Source organism: Microtus ochrogaster, linkage group LG7_11 (genome assembly GCF_000317375.1).
Source record: "Microtus ochrogaster isolate Prairie Vole_2 linkage group LG7_11, MicOch1.0, whole genome shotgun sequence".
NCBI lineage: Eukaryota > Metazoa > Chordata > Mammalia > Rodentia > Cricetidae > Microtus > Microtus ochrogaster.
The window spans coordinates 7,548,531-7,564,195 of NC_022032.1; the positions used below are offsets into that span (position 1 = coordinate 7,548,531).

The 15,665-nt window shown below is 45.6% G+C and overlaps 1 protein-coding gene across 2 annotated transcripts in view; it reads left to right on the forward strand.

Annotated features, from left to right (window-relative positions):
- Positions 1–7,913, forward strand: part of Rnf122 (ring finger protein 122) — a 17,213-nt gene extending 9,300 nt beyond the window's left edge. The window contains exons 3-6 of one of the 2 annotated variants that reach the window (XM_005362494.3): positions 4,231–4,276; positions 4,519–4,560; positions 6,541–6,623; positions 6,869–7,913. In XM_005362494.3, coding sequence (XP_005362551.1) covers positions 4,231–4,276; positions 4,519–4,560; positions 6,541–6,623; positions 6,869–6,983 — 286 coding nt within the window. In that variant the 3' untranslated portion in view covers positions 6,984–7,913. The remainder of the gene's footprint in view (positions 1–4,230; positions 4,277–4,518; positions 4,561–6,540; positions 6,624–6,868) is intronic. The other variant, XM_005362495.3, reaches the window with a different exon arrangement.
- The last annotated feature ends 7,752 nt before the right edge of the window (positions 7,914–15,665 follow it).

Sequence of the window (15,665 nt, forward strand, 5' to 3'; positions counted from 1 at the left end):
CAACACACACACACACACACACACACACACACACACACACACACACACTGGTGCTGAACAGAAGAAAATCCAGAGGCCAGCACTCTGACCAACAAGCAGATGGCTGAAATCCCTTTCCTAATTGGCACTAACAGGCGTGACCTTGCATTTTGGGCTCGTCTTTGCTATGGGCTTTCTAGTGTCAGGCATTGTGGTAAACCATTTAGCTCACTTAATTCTGTGAACAAGCCTCCAATGTAAGGGTTAGGGAGCTGCATAAATGAAGACATTCATGTCTAAACAGTTGAGAATTTGTTCAGGAAGATGCTGAGGTGGGTTCGTCTGACAATTCAGCCTTTCATGCTCTCCTCCGTGTTTGTCTTTTGTGTGTCTTCTTTCTTGCGTGGGAAGTAGAGCCTGCAGCTGAGACCTCCATGGCCAGCCCCTTTCAGCTGGGTGTCGGGGTCCTATAGGACCAGGTCTACAGGCTATGGTGCTGTCTGTTACTGACTTGTTTTGTTTTTGGCTGTAGCAGAACAGAGAGCCATGACCATGTGATATAAAAGCCGTCTCCACTGTGGTGCAGCGTGGTGCCATCTGTCCTCTCGGCAGTGTCCGGCCCCTTCACCGCCCCACCCTGTATGCTGTAGCCTGTCCAGAGCCAGCTGACCCCTGGGTCTCACGGTTCCAAAGGCCCGCTGGCATGCGGCGTGTGTGTCTATATATAGAAAGACACACAGGCACATAAGCTACTTCCTCTCTCTGCTTCTCACTTTCCACCTCAGCCAAAATAGGTCCGTGACTGCCACTCCTGACCCGGTGAGCTCATGAGCCAAGGACGCCTCAACTGCCAGCTGCCCCTGGTCTCTCCTCTTTCCCCTCAGAGCTGACCTCTGCTTACACAGGATGGAGGGGTCAGTGGGATACAAACAGGCAGGAAAGGAACAATTATTTTCAGGAGCTGGCTGCATTGTTTTGCTCTCAGAAGGAAAAGAGGGAAGGGAGAGCCTGCTGGCCGTGGCTTGCAATGGTCTCACTGAAATCGGGGTATTTTTAGTTGCTTTGCTCAGCCAGCAGCTGAGAGAGCCACCTGTCCGGAGTTCTTGGCTCTCCATCCCTTGCTGGGACTGCCCAGAGTATGCTTTCTGCTGTTTTCTTTGCAACTATTTGAGCCCCATCCCCTCACAACCTAATCCTTCCAGAGCCGAAATAGCCACGCAGGATGAAAACAGAGTTTTGAGGGTTCTGGATCCCTCCATTAAAGGGAGCCTGCCATACACAATAGGTGAATGGACCCCAGGAACCCCAGTGCTCATAAAGTGTAGCACACACTGCCCAAGTGTATCAGCATTGATGGTAAGGCGGTTGAACCTTTAAAAGAATGTATGGCATTCTCCCTTAAACTTCTACCCCCAGACAAGGTTGGAATGTCGCTCAGGGACCTAGCAAGCATTCGGTCCTTAGACCTAGAGGGCAGGTTAAGAATGAGTTCAAGAGTGCAGATGAACTGGGTTATTGCTGAACTGGAGAGTGCCTAGCAAGCATGGAATCCTAGCATCTCAGAGATGGAGGAAGGGAGATCAGAAGGGCAGGGTCATCCTTGGCTGCATAGCAAGTGTCAAAGCTAACCTGGGTTACATAAGATTCTCAAAAACAGGAGAGAAAAATGAAAAGTTTTTTTTTTTTTTCTAAAGAAAAAACCACATACAGTATGGTCAGGTAATAGCTCACTCCTGCTCTAGACACCCTTCCCTGTCCATCTCCTTTGGGAGCTGAGAAAAAGACACACTTACATGATATATGAAAGCCTTTCTAGGGCTGGGCAGTTCTGCACATTAAAAGATTAGATAGTTGGGACTGAAAGTGAGCAGAAAACATACGGTAGAGAGGGCAGGAAGGGGGGGCGGCGGGGAAGGGGGGTGCAATGGCAGTGCTACTTCAGCCCCAAGCCCTGGCAGGAGTCCACCTGGCTGGGACTTTCCCAGAGGCTCCAAGAACATTCAGCCTCGCCAGACCACGTGACTTCCTGTCAGAAAGGATGGAGGAGGCTGGTGGCCAGATCTTATCTGTCCTGACCCACCTCTTAGGCAGGGCTCTGCGCTCTGCTTCTTCGCCACCTTGGGAGGAGCTGCCACCGCAGAAATGAGGTGATCTGTTTTCGTCACTCAGGCCAGCAACCTTTTTATTTGCAGGCTTCCTTGGTTGTAAAGTCTCACAACCACCCAGCCATGCTCTTAAACCATCATAGCCGGTTCCAAAGGCAATCACGGACAATTCATAAACTGATGGGCCAATGGCATTTTAGAAAAGATTTTTTTCTTTGGTAGTGCAGGAGATCAAAACCTTCATACGTGGGAAACAAGTGCCCTGCTGCTGAGCTGAAGTTTCAGATTGTGAGATGAAAGTTTTTATACTAGGAGGCGTTATTTTTTTTTTCTTTCTATTTTTACATAGTGAAGAATAAAAGCCGTTCTTAGCCTGTCGATTCTGTAAGAACAGGACTTGGCCCCACTCCAGTAGAGCCAGGTTTCCCTCCCATACTCCAGCCAAATCTATGTTAGAAGTGCTGGGTGTGTAGCTCCGTGGTAAAGCATGTATGCAGTAGACAGATCATATTAACTATGTGCTTTTATCATTGCTATGAAAGATGCTTGATTTGATTTGTGGTTTCGAATGGTTTCATCCATGGTCACGTAGTCTCAAATGCATAAGCAGAAAATTGTGGTGGCAGGAACTTGTGACAGGGGCTATTGGTCAATTCTTACTAGACGAGAACAGAAAGTAGAGAAAACAGCAGGGACAGGGCAAGATTCCTCTTTCTGCAACCTTAATGCCATTGAAAGACTAGATTAAAACTCTCATTATTGGATTATGTCTGGAAATGACATCAGAGACCCCATAGGCACACCCTGAGATATATTTTACTTAATACTGAGATATTAAGGGTTTTTTGTTTTGTTTTGTTTTTTCTCTTTTGATTTTTGAGACATGGTTTCTCTGTAGCTTTGGAGCTTGTCCTGGAACTAGCTCTTGTAGAAAAGACTAGCCTCAGACTCACAGAGATCCTCCTGCCTCTGTCTCCTGAGTGCTGGGATTAAAGGCGTGTGCCACCACCGCTGGCTTTTAAGGTATTTCTTAATCAAATTAACTTGATCAGTATAGCATGCCTGGGGTTAATAACTGGGGTTAATTTCTAGCACTCAACAACAGCAAAAAAAAAAAAAAAAGGTGAGAGACAGTTCTATGCCCATATATGGGAGGCCTTTCCACCTACCTACAGCTGGGCACAGTAGCATAGGCCTATGGTCCCAGTTCTTTTTGAAGGTCATGGATTTGACTGGGCTATGTAGAACTCACAGGAAGAATTTCCCCACTGATGTAAGATGGCAGAGTCAGTGTCGTTCATGCTTCCCGTCATCTGTACAGTGGGTCTCCTGAAGTCAAAGGCTTGATAAAGCATGCAGGGTATCTCACAATCAATTAAGAACTCAGGACTTCGATGTATTCCACCTAATTGTGGAGGCAGGGGGATCATGTTCTGTGGTAAATAGTACAGACTCCCTAATCACAAAGACTGACTTCTATTTAACCCAGAAGCTTCCCATCTGCTCTGTAAAGTTTGGGTAACTTGCTTGATTTTTTTTTGGGGGGGGTTCATTTTTTCATCTATAAAATGGAAAGTTCCTCCTTCCTGTAGTCACTTGTATTCAGTGAGACAATGTCAGTCTCCAAGGGACACACAACATACCTGGACAGACTATTTATTATACCATTGTTATGAGTATCAACATGCTGTGTTTTGGCTATCAAGTAGCTGTGTACAGACAAGCAGCTAAAAACATCTAGCTCCTTCTGCACATGGTAAGAATACATTTGATCTCTGTAGTTTGGATACCTGGAGGAATTGACCGTCTGGTAAAAGACAAAGAAAGCAGATAAGCCATGTAGGATGCCCTACTGGAGAACAACCCAGAATGTAACTGGGACCTGGTAACAAAGCCTTAATCCTTATCATCTCTGGTTGGCTTGCATACATCTGAACTGTGCCACCATTGGCATCTGTGAAACAAGTGCCTGTTTCATCTCCAGAAAAATGTTCAAGCAGTCAGCCCTCTTCACATATACTGTCATTGTCTGTGCATGAAAGAAAGAAAGAAAGAAAGAAAGAAAGAAAGAAAGAAAGAAAGAAAGAAAAGAAAGAAAGGAAGAAAAGAAATGGTAATCCGCCCTCTCCTCTTTTTCTTCACCTAGTAAACTCCGGAACCAGGCACAGAGCGAACGGTACGGCTATAAGGAGGTAAATACTGTCTCTTTGCATTAAACTTTCCCCTTCACCACTGGCCCTGATAGGAAGAGCAAGACTTCCATAGTCTACAGTCCCTTACTTCCTGGGCATCCTGGAGGCCTACCACTCCTGCCATTGTCCTCAAGTTGGGTTTTCCCTTCATCTTCATGGAGAGAGAGGGGGTCACATCATTCTATGAGCCTCCCTGGCCTCTGTGGTTGGTACCTACAGACATCTGCATCTTTCCTCCTCAGGTGGTGCTTAAAGGTGATGCCAAGAAGTTGCAGCTCTATGGGGTAAGTGTCTTGGGATAACGTTTGGGAGGATCCCCTCAGCCTTTGAGGTTACCTAACTCATCTCCCAAGGCTTCCATCCATAACCACAGACAGCCTAACCAGAGCGTGAGTCGTTTGTGGTTGTCTGAAAATGAGGAGGATTCCAGCATCACCAAACATGAGACTCCCTAGACATGGCCTCATTTTACTCTTGGTTTTCATGTTCCTACCACACCTCCGGTCCTTAAAGTAATTTCAGGTGTTTCCTAAGCCTTTCACAGTCGTTCAGCTGAGATCGTGGAGTTTCATAAATGGAATTGTAATTATGGATTTGAAGAATGTAACAGCACATATATCTGTATTAGTCAGCGTTCTCTAGTGGAACAGAACTTACAGAATGAATATATATATAAATAATTTATTAGAATTGCTGACAGGCTGTGGGCCAGCTAGTCCAACAATGGCCGTCTACTAAAAGGTCTAAGAATCTAGTAGTTGTTTAATCCGCAAGACTGGATGTCTCAGCTAGTCTTCATTATATACTGGAATCCCAAAGAAGTAGACTCTAATGCCAGAGAGAGAGAGCAGCAAGCAGAGAGCTACTTCCTTCTTCCATTGTCCTCTCCATAGGCTGCCAGCAGGGGTGGACCACAGTACAGGTGGATTTCTCACCTCAAAGATCCAGAGATTTAGTTTAGAAAAATCTCTCACTGCCAGGTGGTGATGGGCTAGGCCTTTAATCCTACTCCTCAAAGACAGGCAGCTCTCTGAGTTCAAGGACAGTCAAGGCTACACTGAGAAATCCTGTCTCAGAAAAAAAAAAAAGGGGGGGAAGAAAGAAGAAAAACTCAGGTTTGCCCAGCCATTTGGGTTTTAGTAAATTGCAGATGTAGTCAAATTGACAGCCAAGATAACCATGACATCTATGACATCTATCCTACAGTCCTTCTTTTTATTACTGTGTTCCTCCTTAGCCCATGCTGTAGGCTAGAATTTGAGACCAACACTGTCAGTTCAAAATTTGTGTGTTCATAAGAATGTTCTGAGTTTATCCTCTCCAATCTGGGACCCATCAGGCATAGGTCACTGTTGAGCATTGGAAATATGGACGGCCACCTCCAGGGTTTGAGAGAGCCTTAGAACAAACTCATACCAAAGTGGCCTGCATCTGCTAAATAGGCACTATGAGCACAACTCTTTCTCCTGAGCCAAAATATATGCGGTGTGAATAGCTGGGAAGTTATCAGTAACACTAAATAATAGCATCCATGTCTAAGGGGTACTGTAGGGATTTGATCACACTGTGGCTTGTTAGATGTAAGATTGTGAGAAGATGGTAGCTGTTGAGTACCAGAGCAATCTAGAATGGTGTCCACATGAGGAAATAGTGCATCATGGGAAAAGAATTGGCATGCATATAAACAATGACCTTAAAGTGCTAACACACTTAACAACAAGGGACAGCCTTGGTTATACAGTGTGTCTCAGGTCAGCTTGGGCTATGTGAGAGTCTGTCCCTCAAAGAGACAAAACCTAAAATAAAGCCAGGATGTTGAGCAGAGAGATCCATGCTTCCTCTCCCAAGGGCCTTGTCACTAAGAGCAAAAATCAGCACACACTCTTTGTTTAGTGTTTGTGATGCAGGGGATCCAATTTAGGATCTCACAGATGGTGTGCAAAACTCGGCCACTGACCCATGCCCCAGCCCACAGTTCCATTCTGAGATCAACATTTGGAGAAATGTAACTGGTGCTTCTGATGAGCCATGTTTATAATTCCTTCATTTGGTTGATTTCAGTTTAAGCAGCCGTGTTGGCTGTTATCCTGTCAATGCAGTGTTATAAATATAACTGAGCTTCTGCTGGCTGATGCGGGAGTTTGGTTTCCTTGTTTGAAAATTTGATGGTGGATACTCAGGAGGGATGAGGGAAGAGGGTCTCTCTAGACTCTTAGCTCACAGATTCTCTCTCTGTCCGTTTCCCTCCCTCTCTCTCCCCATAGCAGACCTGTGCAGTTTGCCTGGAAGACTTCAAAGGGAAGGATGAACTAGGTGTGCTCCCATGCCAGCATGCCTTTCACCGCAAGTATGTGGGGATGTGATTGTGTGTGTGGGGGGGGGGTTCTGTAGAGGAGAAATAATTACGGAGTATCTTTAAGAACCTTCTAATCCCGCCTATGCTGTTCAACAGTGATGCCCTAGGTTCTGCACCCCAGAAGGGTGAGCTCAGGGCAGGCACAGGGCTACTTTGTTCTCAGAAGCAGCTGGACTCAGAGACAGCTGGAGCCATCTGGAATGGCTCCTCCGAGATAACCGTCCTCTTGTTCACAGGTGTCTGGTGAAGTGGCTAGAAGTGCGTTGCGTCTGCCCCATGTGCAACAAGCCCATCGCTGGCCCCACAGAGACCACGCAGAGCATTGGGATCCTGTTGGATGAGCTGGTGTGAGCGCTCCTTGTACGTGGACACTTGAGAAGACAGCTTACTTTGTGGACACTGGGGGTCCTCTATACAATGAACAAGACTTCTGGGTGGTGACTTTTGTACTTGCCTAAAGGCAAAGGTGACAGGGCTGGGCTTCCACCAGCAGTGCCGGACCAGTACCAGACTTGCCCCAGCTCTGTTTCCCAGTGCTTCTTTCCCTGTTACCCAGTCTCAATGAATGGCCTCACCCAGCCAGACTACTCTATCTGGTACTACACTATCTGCCTGCCTCATCCTTGCCCTGGGAAGGAGTCAACCCTGTGACTGTGGATGTGGATACTTCCCTTTGGAGAAGAAGCTACTCCAACTTTGGAGGAGGTGGCTCCGCTCTGCCCATATCCCTTACTCCTGCCAGAGCCTTGGGATGGTTTAAAGGGAAGGAAGGAAAGATCAAAAGAACCAAGGTGAAAGATTCAGCATAAAATAAAGGAGGGCAGGGCCCCAGACAAGGGAAAAGTCGATGTTTACATGGGGTGTAGGAAACAAAGGCCAGCCTTGTCCTGGCCAACGGCAGGGTGATGGAACCAACCATCCCCTGTTAGGATGTTAGGTGCTATCCATTCTCTCCCCGACCCTGGTTAATCTCAGAGCTTCCTATTCCTTGCTGGTTTTGAAGAGACCCCATTTTAGAGGAAGGAACTTTTTTATCAACACATTCCCAGGGGCTATTATTACTGTTGTTATTATTTTGAATCAAAAAGGACCCTGGGATGGGGTGTCGGGAGGTTACCATAGTGCGAACGTCTGCTTCCCTCTGTAAACAGTATTTTTATACTTCACCCTCACTATCTCAGGCTTTACATATGTGGCCCCTCGAGAACGGAGGGGGTGGAGTCTCTTCTTCAGCCGAGCAGCTGAGAGTGGGAAAAGGTTATGTATTTAAAGAAAATTAAATTTAATAACATGTTTCTCTAATCAAATTTGGCTCGTGGTTGTGACCTGTGCCAGGAGCAGGAACTGAACCCTTCACCCTGCTTCTTCCTCCTCCCCGAGTCAGACCACACTTGGTATTTCTAGTCCTTTTGAAAAAAAGGAAACTGAGGGCTGGGCACAGCTCAGTGGTGGAGTGCTTGGCTAACATGCTCAAGGACCTGGGTTCGGTTTCCGGCAATGAATAAGAAAAAGGATTACCTGTTGAACTCCGGTGTGAAGTAAGATCTGATGAAGCCGGATCAATCGCCAGGATTTTTGGAAATGTTTTAAAATCGGATGTCTTCCCATGTCATTCACCAACTAAGTCTTGGAACGATAGAATTCTGTCTGTAAGTTCACTGCCTGTGACTTTGGAACCTGAAAGGTCCATGTGGCTACCCTGGGACCCAATCTCTACAACTTCTGTGTCGCTACAGTCCCTGACCAGTAGTAGATCCTGCCCTCCTATCCCCCATTTAGAATTCCACATGGTGGCAACTCATGGCCCCGATCATCTGAGTCCTCCAACTTAGCTTTGCAGGCGTCTTTACTCAGCTGACAGCAACAGCAGGAGTGTGCCCAACCTTGATTGAGAGTTGTCATGTGGCCATTTACCATGATTAACCAGACTTTTTGGGGACCAAAGAATGCATTCTATATGAAGCTAATGTGGGGATGGACCGTAGGGTAGGATATGGGGTTGGTGGTGGCAAGTACTGTGTGGAGACCAGGAACAAAGGCTTTGATACAGTAGCTTCCTGAAGTTTATGCAGATAAACTTAAAAACCCAAACCACTAAGCACCATCTGAGAACCAAGCTAATTCTTTCTCCACTGAGTCAACATAGTCATAGGCAGCTACAACATGCCCAGTCCTCCTTAAATTAACAAAGAACTTACACCCTGAATATGTTTGAAAGGGAAACGGATCAAAGAAAGTTGTGTTGTACTATACAAACCAGCTTTGGTAACCTTGAGTTGGGCATAGAGGCACACGCCTTTAATCCCAACAGCTGGGAGGCAGAGGCGGGCAGATCTGAGTTCAGAGCCAGCCTGTCCACATAGTGAGTTCCAACAGAGCCATATAAGTAGCCATGTACATAGCCAGGCTATGTAAATAGACCCTGGTCCCACACCCACAAAAGGTCTGCCGTTCCTCCTGATAGTTCCTGCTCAACCCACCCCAACCAGGGTTTTCACCATTTTTTTTTTTTTTTTGGTTTTTCGAGACAGGGTTTCTCTGTGGTTTTGGAGCCTGTCCTGGAACTAGCTCTGTAGACCAGGCTGGTCTCAAACTCACAGAGATCCGCCTGCCTCTGCCTCCCGAGTGCTGGGATTAAAGGCGTACACCACCATCGCCCGGCAGGTTTTCACCATTTTCACTAAAGTCCTTTATCCTTCGGTTTTGTCCCGTCTCTCTGAGCATCAGCCTCCCACCTTCACTGTCCTGGCCATGTCACTCACAGCTCAACCTTCTGCTGAAGCTGTGTGCACAGGTTCAGAGGGACAAATGTGATGGATTTGGAAGCAAGAACAACATGACCAGCTGTACAAGCTTGTACAAATCCATGGAACGTGTTGAGCTGTTTATTCCAACGCAATAGTACTGGATTGCAACTGAGCCAATGTAAGAAATTAAAAGCCATGCCCATTTCCTTTCTGAGGGAAAGACATCAACTGTCGCTTTGTGCTTTTGATTCTTTACCTCTGTGACAGCTCATCAAGACACCTTTTGTGCTCTGCAGAGGAGTAGGAAACATTGGGGGGCACTTGATGGTTACTGAGTGTGGTCATGATCTCTTACAAAACAACACATTTTTCCTCATCTATGACTACTGGCTGATATTACTAACACTACCATATTCTTGTAGAATTCTCCAGATGAGTTGCTGTTACCGTGAAAGGAAGACAAAAAACAACCCCTGCAAAAAGACAAACCACAGGCATTGCTTTCATGCCTAAATGAAGGTGTGAATCCCCACAGAGACTGTCTCTGAGTTCTGAATGTTCAATGAATAATAAGCATTGTATCTCAAGAAGGTGCCGGTCTCCTCAAAGACATGAATAACATTTGTGACAACTGGAACCCAAATCTGAAATGCCATGTCAGGGGATTGTTTCTGTTACTTGCTGCATTCAGATCTCTGTTGGGTCGACTCAGGTTTAATATCTATAGAAAGCCATGGATAGCTTAGAAGTGGTGGAGGGCTTGGGGGTGTCATTGCTTGTGGAGCACTTACTTAGCTTGGGCAAGGCCCTAGAGTCTGTCTCCAGTGCCCCCTAAACAAAAGGCCCAGAAAGTAAGATGCTGAAGGATTGTGTCTGGAGGGAGGAGGTCCAAAGAACAAGGAAGCCACTGGTGGCCTTTAGCAAGCTGCTTTTGCTGTAAGCCATGCCCATTTCCTTTCTGAGCTAGTGGGAGCACATCTCATCTGCGTTTTTGTCATGCTCTCATTGCTGTGATCAGATACCCAACAAGACGCACCATGAAGGAGGAAGGAATGATTCCTTCATGGTTTGAGGAGTTGCAGCCCATTCTTATAGGAAAGGCATGGTGCTGAAAGGCTGTGTGGTGCTAGCAATGGGTGTCAGCTGGTTCCATTTTATCAGCAGTCGAGATAGGAAGCAGGTCCGTGCTGTAAAATCTCAAGGTCCAGTGCCTTTCCTGCAAGGTCTCCACCTGAGGGTCCTCGAACCTAGTCAAACAGCAATACCGGGTGGTCTGGTTCAGCCTGTGAACCTGTCAGGGACATTTCACTTTGAAACTGCAACGTATCCCTTCCTGAAATATTCAGTGACCACGGATCAATACTCTACTCCATCCTTCTGCATTTGGTGACCTGGATTGTCTTTTGTGGCACCAAAGACCTCACTACTGCTACCAGCCTGTCATCTGGGACCAGGTTGGAAGGTGGAGAGTTTAATGACATGTCCAAAGCTGAAGACATCTAGGTCCCCACGGCTGTCCTGTCTGGTACCAGCTCTGTGGTCCTACCTGGGAAATAAATCTGGTCTCAACTTGTGTGGACCCTACCTCCACCCTTTTATAGCAAAAAAGTTGTAGAGTGAACCATTTGAATTATTACAAAAACATTCTGCTATATCTATATCACACATTTTTCATCATCAATATGTTTTTATGCATTTCAAAGAAGGCTACAGATAATAGTACACTTCTTGTACCAATTTGTATAGGGAGCCGCTGCTGCTTTTTTTGTTTTTGGATAGAAGACTAAAGAACAGTATCTTAAATACAAAGATAAGCAAGCCAGTCGTGGTAATATGCCTTTATGAAGCTAGAATTCTTGGAGGCTCATTCAGGAAGATCAGGATTTCAAGGTCAGTCTGTGACACAAAGTGACCAAAACCTCAAAGGCTGTGAATGAAGATTAGCAGGAGGGGCTTCCCTAGCCTTGCCCCTTGCCCAGTACCCTGCATTTGATGCCCTAGTACCCCCAAAATAACAAAATAACTTGCTGATTTTGAAGAGTAGCTCTGACTTCAAGGAGGTTTTTTTTCACAACAACTCAAATATGAAATCATTTATTTACTATTTTACATTTTATTTATTAGTATATTACATTATATAAATGTGCTAGGAATTGAAACCAGGACTTAGTACCTACTAAGCCTATATCGTCCCCCTAAACCGTATTTTATATATAAAACTCCCCTAGTTTTATATTTGGAATTCAGTCATGGTAGTAAACAGCTTGTCACTGACACAGATAACTTTGGATCTGAATCTTGTTAAATTACATGGTGTGTGTCAGAGAGGGAGGGAGGGAAAAGTCACTTGGAGTTGGAAACACCCTCCCTCGCCTCACACGTTAACATGTCTTGCACAATTACCAATGGAGTCTTCTCACTTTGGACTTTATCCACACCCTAAATTTAGCAAGCTAGAATTATCTTTTAAGCACCACTTTGAGCAACCTTTTTGAAAGGAATGCCAACAAGGGGGGAAAAATCTGTTTCCTCACGTTTAAAATGCAATCCCTGACTTGGTCACTCAAGCAAGGAGCAGAGCTGTATTATATGCAGACGGCTCCGCAGAGAGAGAAATGCAGAAAATGCATCACAGATTTTAAAGGGTCAAAAGTTACCCATTCAGATTGAGACACAAGACTCCGTAATGAATCACATCCTCTGCATGTTTGGGAAGCTGTACGTGGAGTTGAATAATGGCCTTCTGTGTGCCAGGGAGTTTTTCTTATTATTTAGCAGGATTTTACATAGAATCTTTTGATAGCGAAAGCAGCATTTTTTAAAACTGCTGGGGAGTCAAAACCAGGACCTAGGCCAGGCTAGGCAATCGCTGATCCCTGAACTATATCCCTAGGTCTGACACATTCTTTAAAGTGGGATTCAAAGCCTTAAAACATTAAAATCCGCGTACGAAATTGTAAGTTTATTTTAAAGTGGGGTACATGTATAAAACAATTAGAAATAATTTCCTTGAAATCTTACTTATGAAGAGAAAATCATAAAGTGGACCAGACGAAGGAGAGGACAGTTCTAAATTAGCTTTACTCAGCTACTCCTTTTAAACAGAGAGGGACTCTCAGGCCTGCGTGGGAACAATCTCACAGCTGCCCTTTCTCCCACTCTTTCCCAGCAAAGCTGAGGCTTTGAACTTGCACACTAAACTAAACTCCCTGACCCCTGCCACACTCCACGTGTGTGGCATTTTGGAGGCACCCCTCCCACGAAGGCCCTCTGCTGGTTGTAGGCAGATGAAGCCTTCATTCCAGGCCAAGGGTAGCTCTGCCCTCCCTCCCCTGTGCTTGAGGGGAAGAGGCTGTTCAGACCGCCCTTTGTTACGTGGTCTCTTCTTGATTATACTGGGATCTTCAGGCAGAAATTAGCTTTGTTTGCTAGTTTTAGAGACAGGATCTCACCACCTAATGTCCACACTAACCTTGAACTAATAATGGTCCTCCTGCCTCATAAGCAAACACAAGACAGTTGGTTCTCAGTATTTTATCTATATATTTCATTCCAACTGAATTGAAGTTCATTTGAGTTGTATAGTCCTTTTGAAAAAATGAAATTTATGCCCTTGCAATGCTGAAGCACGCATGGGAAGCTTGTATATGGTGGTCCTGTTGAACTTGTCCATATTGGCTTCAATGGTCTAAATTGATAAGAATGACTGAGCAAGTCTTTTCCTCAATGTATAATCTTTGGGCCTGGCTTATTTCCATGTATAGGGCTAAAGAGATAGCTAAGCCATTAAAGGCTAGGCTTACAACCAAAAATATTTTCATGTGTGATTTTTCTTATTTGCAACATTTTATTTTTAATAATAAGGTTTAAAATAAAAAAATATTTTATTTATGGATATATGTTTATTTATGCTATATGTGTGGGTAGCCATGGAGACCAGAGAAGATGTCGGAGCCCTTTGGAGCTTAAGTTCAGGCAGGTATGAGCCATCCATTGTGAGTGCTGGGAACTGGGTCCATCCAGAAGAACAGCAAGCGCTCTTAACTGCTGAGCCATCTCTCCAACCCCCAAATTCCCAGTCTTTTATAAACAAAAAAGTCCACTGCCAAGAATCAGTGATGACATGTGGCTGTTTTCGGAAAATACGGATACTCTTCTCTCCTCGTTATGAGATGTAGCGGAGTAAACAAAACTAAGACTGGAATCCGAAGAGTGAGTTTAAAGTCAGCCTTCCTCACCTCAGCTAGGAATTCCCAGTCAGCTCCTCAATTTTTTCCTTTTCTTTTATAAAATATTATGAAGGGTGTGTATGTGAAACAGTGTCTCGTGTACCCCAAATCTGGCTTTGAACTCTATGTGTATTCAAGGCTGGTCTTAAATGTGTGTCATCTTGCCCTGCTAGTTCCTCAGTGTTTCTATGTTCACTTTTCCCTGATGGGGAGTCAAGGATGCTTGGGCGAATGTGTAAGGAGAGAAGGAGGTACTGAGTGGATCCGTGTAGTCAACAGATGGGAGACCCACCTGATTCTGCCCTTCTAGACATGTAACTCTCTGTCTGTCCAACTGTGTGTCTGCCCCTTGTTTTGAAAGACCCCCGCCCAGCTTGTTAAACAACTTAGCACCGGTAACACCATTTTGCAAGGCTTATACTGAATATTCAGGGTTTTAACAAAGGGCAGTTTAGAAGCTGCCAAAATGAGATAGAGACACCTGTGGCTGGGGGGGGGAGGAACGGTGAATACCGAGAAAGACACCCTGTCTGCCCTAGACAAGAGCCAAGGCAGCCCATATCTGAATTCTCGGGAACCAGGGACCTTGTCCCGACTTGAACTCGGCCATATTCAAACTGACCAATGAATACCCTGTAACTATGCATCTTGCTTCTGTAACCACGCTTCTGCTCCCTTTACCCTATAAAAACCCGCTACCCCAGCCTGACAGCGCGCCAGTCTTCCGAGAGACTTGGACGCCCCAGGTACCTGTGTATCTGAATAAACCTCTTGCTGTTTGCATCCGCACAAGTGGTCGCTGTTCCTTGGGAAGGGTCTCCCCAGACTGAAAGACACTCTCTGAGGGTCTTTCAGTTTATTCTTCATCACTTGACTCGGGTCAAGTCCTCAGCTGTGCTGGACGCGTTGTCCCTCCTCTATCAATAGAGGTAACGGGACATGCCGCGGCATGCAGTCAAGGCAAGCATGTGGAAGAATGGACATGAAAGCCTCCAAATCGTAACAGTTATGAGCTCTCTTCACATCTCAGGTCATCGGGAGCCAAGCAAACAAACAAGGGGACTGGATAAAAAGACTGCAGGATATACGGAATGGGCTCGGGTGGCAGCTCAGTGGGCAAAGATGCTTATTACACAGTGTGAAGACCAGAGGTTGGATTCTTGGCACCCGTGTAAATGGCAGGAAGATTATGGTGTCTCACCACACTGTGTAATCCCAGTGTTTAGGAGGAGACCCTCGGGGCAAGTTAGCAAAATAGGGAAATTCATGAGCTCTGAATACAAGAGACCCCTGCCCCATTATATAAGGTGAAGAAAAACTGATGAAGACACTGATGTCAACCTCTGGCCTCCGCATGCTTACACTCAAATGCACACGTACCTGTAAACATACATTCACCCACACATATACACATGGAGAGAAAAGAAATCAAAACGTGTAGCTCGTTATGCAATCCCAGCAGTCAGGAAGCAGAGACCGGAGGGCTGCGGCAAATTTGAGGCTAACCTGGTCTATGTAGTGAGTTCCAGAGCAGTTGGGACTGCATAGCGAGACCCAGCGTCAAAAGACAAAAAGACTTGAGTAAACAACAAAAAAGCCATCTGAATGAATGCACCTTTTGTTTTCCTTGCTGACCATAGCTGTGTCATAGGACTTCAGTCAGGATTTGCTCTACTTTAGTGGAAATAGGGGACATCCACTGAACGTGCCGTCCATAGAGAACCTGACATGGGTAATCTTTCTCTGTCAAATGTATTCACCAGCTAGCACTTATTTACGGGGTGCCTTGTAGACAGCAGTACTGTTCCAGTGACTGAGCACTAAATGATTCCGACCCCCCAGGGTATGGGGTCCTGAGGGACATGGCTATTAAACAAACATGCATATCCATAACCACAACCACGATAGGCCAGGCAGTGTCTGCCTACACTAAACTGAGCTGGGCATGGGATAAAGTCTTTCCAAGCAGGAGGGGGGGTCTCAGCTAAGGGCAGAAGAATGGCAGGAGATAAGAGTTGAGACAGAAGGACAGATAGAAGAACTTGGGGGCCCAACAG